The sequence below is a fragment of the Belonocnema kinseyi genome, chromosome 8 (genome assembly GCF_010883055.1).
Source record: "Belonocnema kinseyi isolate 2016_QV_RU_SX_M_011 chromosome 8, B_treatae_v1, whole genome shotgun sequence".
NCBI classification, from domain to species: Eukaryota; Metazoa; Arthropoda; class Insecta; order Hymenoptera; family Cynipidae; genus Belonocnema; species Belonocnema kinseyi.
The window spans coordinates 127757333-127762059 of NC_046664.1; the positions used below are offsets into that span (position 1 = coordinate 127757333).

General features: G+C 30.3%; 1 protein-coding gene across 4 annotated transcripts in view; it reads right to left on the reverse strand.

Annotated features, from left to right (window-relative positions):
- Positions 1-307: 307 nt before the first annotated feature.
- LOC117178233 overlaps positions 308-4727 on the reverse strand; it is a 10184-nt gene continuing 5764 nt past the window's right edge. The window contains exons 1-6 of one of the 4 annotated variants that reach the window (XM_033369558.1): positions 4388-4509; positions 3826-4060; positions 3443-3701; positions 2045-2130; positions 1722-1881; positions 308-1236 (exon numbers count right to left, since the gene is read on the reverse strand). In XM_033369558.1, coding sequence (XP_033225449.1) covers positions 1220-1236; positions 1722-1881; positions 2045-2130; positions 3443-3701; positions 3826-4020 — 717 coding nt within the window. In that variant the 5' untranslated portion in view covers positions 4021-4060; positions 4388-4509 and the 3' untranslated portion in view covers positions 308-1219. Of the gene's footprint in view, positions 1237-1661; positions 1882-2044; positions 2131-3442; positions 3702-3825; positions 4061-4387; positions 4511-4727 lie in introns of those variants that run through there. The other 3 variants (XM_033369557.1, XM_033369560.1, XM_033369559.1) reach the window with 3 other exon arrangements.

A 4727-nucleotide genomic window follows, 5' to 3' on the forward strand; every position in this document is an offset into this window, starting at 1 on the left:
GGAAAATTTGAATCGGATTGATACCTTAGTGAATCCGCATTCTTAAAAGGCGTTGGCGGATTGCCACCGATTGTGTAAGACTGCTACTGAATCGGCGAGAAGCCATTTTCAATCGGATGCACAAACATTTTGTGACCGATTGAAAAAAGTATGTGAATCGGATTTATACCATGACCGACCATTGAAAGTGTTTCGCAGTGAATCGGAATAGTACAATTAAAGTATGCTAAAAATATTTTTTTTCTAAACTTCAAAATTTTTTTCTGTTTTTAAAAGAATGACATTTTATTAGATTAGAGTTATAAGAACGATATAATGTATAATATGTACGAAATGAAAATAGAGTTTAAATTACGTTCCGTTGCTAGATAACTTTTTTTTCGCTTTAATTATTCAAGGAGGCTCAGAATTTTCACTCCGGCTTAACACTTAGTGACTTTCGAAAGAAAAATCAATTTAAGAAAGTCTTAACCTGTGCACAATTAAGAAAATGCAACTCTGATTGAAGTTACAAAATTTAGTTGACTTATGACCTTAAGTAATTATAATTCACAGGATATAACATCCTTAATGTGCCTGTAAATCACAAATAAGCTCGATAACGCTGTTATTGAAATTACATAGTGTTATTGTTGAACATAAACAACATTTCAGAAAATAAGGCGGAACTTTCGATGACTGGTACATTCACGTAACCAAAGCTTAAAGGTTCACTTCTATCTAAATTAATTAAAGCAGATTTTTCGACAACTAAAGTGTCATCGTACTCCTTAGCACGATTATCAATATTCTCAATTTCTGATGTTAAGTTTGCAACTGTGTTTTCTTTAGAATTTAAATCTTTTTCATTTACATTTTTGGAGCCTGGTTTAGAATGCAAATCTTCACAAGTTACATTTAGCGAGCATTGTTCATCCTGCACGTGTTCTGATTCATCTGAATTATTGTGGGAATCAGCATTGCTCGAATGTTGCTCAGTCGTTTGTGAGATAAGTCTCACATATTCTCCATCTTGCACATCAGTGTGTGTTGCGGGTACCTGAGGCGTTTTACCAATTTCATCTTCAAAATCTTGATCTTGACCTTTCGCATTCGAAGCATTATTAGATCTGGTTTTAGGTTTTTTCTTCAAATCTGAAATTTTTTTCGCTATGTAAGTACGTACTCTATCTAGTTGCTCGTCCACTATTTCTTCATCTATCCGCAAAACATCTGACAGTTAATACTTGAAGATTTCTGAAAGAAATTTGGAAATTAATTCGTGAGATATATCAATAAAATAAAAATTTCGTTGATCAGGCTTACTGCAGAATTCCAAATCCAAGAAAATTAGCGAGATTTAAAGAAAAACAAAATGTTATTATTAAACAAGAATATGTAGTCACATAGGACATGAAAAAAATTGAAGTGTAATTAAAATTATTTTCTGAAAAAGAATATAATCTTTAAAAATATGAGAATAATAAATCAAAATATAAATTTACAATTGAAACATTCAATGAATTTGAAATTTGAAATTATTTTTACTATAAATTTCATTTTTTTTGCAATTATAAGCTGTTATAAGATTCAAAGGCTGTTAAATACTTTAAAGTTGCAAAGACATACTTGTAATTTTAATTTTTTTTTTTAAATATGGAAACCTTCCAAAAATCCCACACCTTTTAAGCACAGAATTTTTTTCCTTTCGAGTTTATGTAATGGATTACTCCGATCCTTACTATGATTGCTGTTTTTTCCTGTGATTGTGGCTTTATGCAGTACTTCATAACCAAATATGGCCACTGCTAAATTCTTGGCGACCTGTGCGTATGTCTTCACGTTATCGGTACACATTTTGAAAGTATCATAGCCCATCCATTCTCCTCGGCTAATATAAATCTGAAAATATATAAAATTGTTAAATTTGCTGAAAATATAAAGTTAAAAAAATGTTTTGTATTGCTTATTATTTTATATAAGAATGAACTCAAATTTTTTCAATTTTTATAAAGAAATCAGCGACCGCAAGAAATTGGTATAATGATGAGATAATAAATCGTACCATTCTTTTAGTTTCATCACGATGTCCAACCTCATACTCTTCCTTCTCGGCTGCTTTACTATGTACCTTTGTCTTCTCTAATTGTTCTTGAATTGTATGTACAAAGAGACATGAATAACTTGTAAAAAAACTTGGTAAAAATTTACCAAATTAAAATAGGCATGATTGAAATGAAAATTGCTGAAAAGCAGATTTTCCACTAAAAAGCTTACAAATAAAATTTTAATACAATATGAAGAATGTATGGACCGAATCCATTTCAAATCAGACAGGACCCTAAACTTGAAGTCTCAGAATCTCTCAAGGTCGAAACATATTGTTTTTCAGAGGAAATTAGATGATGCGTATTTTTCCGGTTTGCAAACAGAATTTTTTCTAAAAAGATTTGCGTATTTGAATTTTGTGCTTGTTTTTTTAGCGGTTTTTCTGAAAAAATTAAAAATGGATTTTCCTCAAAAACCACCTTTACATTTTTTTCCATTTTTTTAACTTATACTTTAATAATGAAAATATCTTTTAAGTATGATACGTGCTAAATGACTTTGTTAGCCAGGAGAAATTTTTTTTTTACAAACGAATTTTCTACTTTTTCTTTGAAACAATGATAGATACGATCAAATGTTAAGATAAAAGTTTGCACATCTAAAAAAGTTCCATGAAAAATGTCTCTTGATGTTTTACGATATTTTTCATAGTTCACGAAATAAATTCATAAACTATGCTTTTAAGGGAAAAAATTCTTAATATATTTTTTAAAGTTTCTACTAATAAAAGAAAGGCGTCTTAGCAGCTTCATGTAGACTAAGCCATTTTTGATGTAGGGAGAACTTTCATTTCTTAAAAATTTAGTTTTTGAATTATTTTCGCAAACTAAAAAAAATATCGCAAAAGAGCAAGATACGTTTTTCATAGAAATTGTCTATACGTGCAAACTTTTATCTTAAAATGTTTTCATATCTGTCACAGTTTCAAGGAAAAAGTAAAAAATTCGTTTGTAACAAAAAAGAATTCTCCTGGATACAAAAGTTATTTTCGATAGAATCGATTTTTCCTGCGGTTTTTGAAAGTAGACGATAAATGCTATTAAAATCAAAATGAAAATAATAAATATCTCAATTAGGCCGAATTTGATAGAAGTTTAAAGAAAGAAATCGGGTTTAAAAAAAAGCAAAGCACAACGTTTAAATAACGCTTAGATTTTTAGAAAAAATTCTGTTTGAATATTGGTAAAATACGTATCGCCTAATTTCCTCTAAGAAACAGCATATTTCGCCCTAGAGATATTCTTATATATTTAAAGTGTAGGACCCTGTCTGATTTAAAATGGATTCGGTTTATGTGAAAAAAGTTTTTAAAAACTTATTTCTTGTCAAAAATAGAAGTCCCAATTCAACATACCTTCCAAAGATATTAAATTATCAATAGCCGCATCTTGTAAGTCTCTATTAAGTGTTCGCAAATCGATCAACTCTTTCTCTCGGTTTAATAGCATAAGCTTTCTTGCTTCTGAAACCCGCAAACAGCGCTCTATTTCAATATCTCTCTGGTGTATATCCTCTTCTTTTTGTTTGAGAAGACTCTCCATTTCTTCTGCTGTTTTGGAGAGGTTCAAAATTTTACTTTCCAAAGTCTTCACAGTTTCGGCACAAGTATGATCCTGTAAAAAATGATATGTTATAATTGATATACAAAGAGTCCCAAAATAAAGTTGACAAAAGGATCAATTCCACGTTTCGAATCCATGAATATGCAAACATCTACAAAATCTTTCTAAAACTCACACATATTGGGGACTTGTTTTTGTCCTCGATGCTTGGTGTAGATGTAATGGGACTGTTCGATTTTGATTTTCTGGAGAACGCGTTTTCATCGGCGATATTTTCTTTCTCCAGAATATCTTTTGGGTGCACAGGTTTTTTAAAAAGTCCATTATCTTCAAATGATGTTACTTGTATATCATTTTGAAAAACTTTCATTTATGTTCATATATGTCGAATTAGTAATACACTTTACATTCTATAAAGTCGTAAAATTGAAAATTACTTCAAATGCACAAAACTATTTATGAATTTTATTATTTTACTTTGATCAATTTCCAAAAACCAAAGTTTTTCCAGAAAATAAAGTTTCAGCACGATATTTTATTTACAAAAAAAGTTCTTAGGTTCAAAAAAAAACATTCAGTGAACTGATAAAGTGAGGTCGGCAATATAGGTATTTAGCTGTGTCACATGCCCTTAACAGGAATTACATATTTGAAAATACTTCCCCTAACCTCAGAAACAGAAAAGGAGGCACCACGGAAAAAATATCTACATCAAGGGAATAAATTTCACCACTTACTTGCAACATGCAAAACCACAGCATTTTCGTATGTCTCAGCTATTTTAACTTTATATTTGTGGTTTTTTGTGTAATTAAGCGGATCGAAATTCTCAAAGTCAGATACTGGCACATTTAACCTCTCACTCCTATCGCATAATTGCACAGCAGCAAACATTGTTGCACAATATTTATAACAATTTCAAATGTAAAAAGTAAAAATTAGTCTCACTTGTACTATGTTAATAAATTATTGCAACTTAAGGGCATGCGACACAGTGGGATTCCTACATTACCAACCTCTTTTTTCCATTGAACAAAATTTTTTTGTGAACCATAGAACTTTTTTGGCAAATGAAAT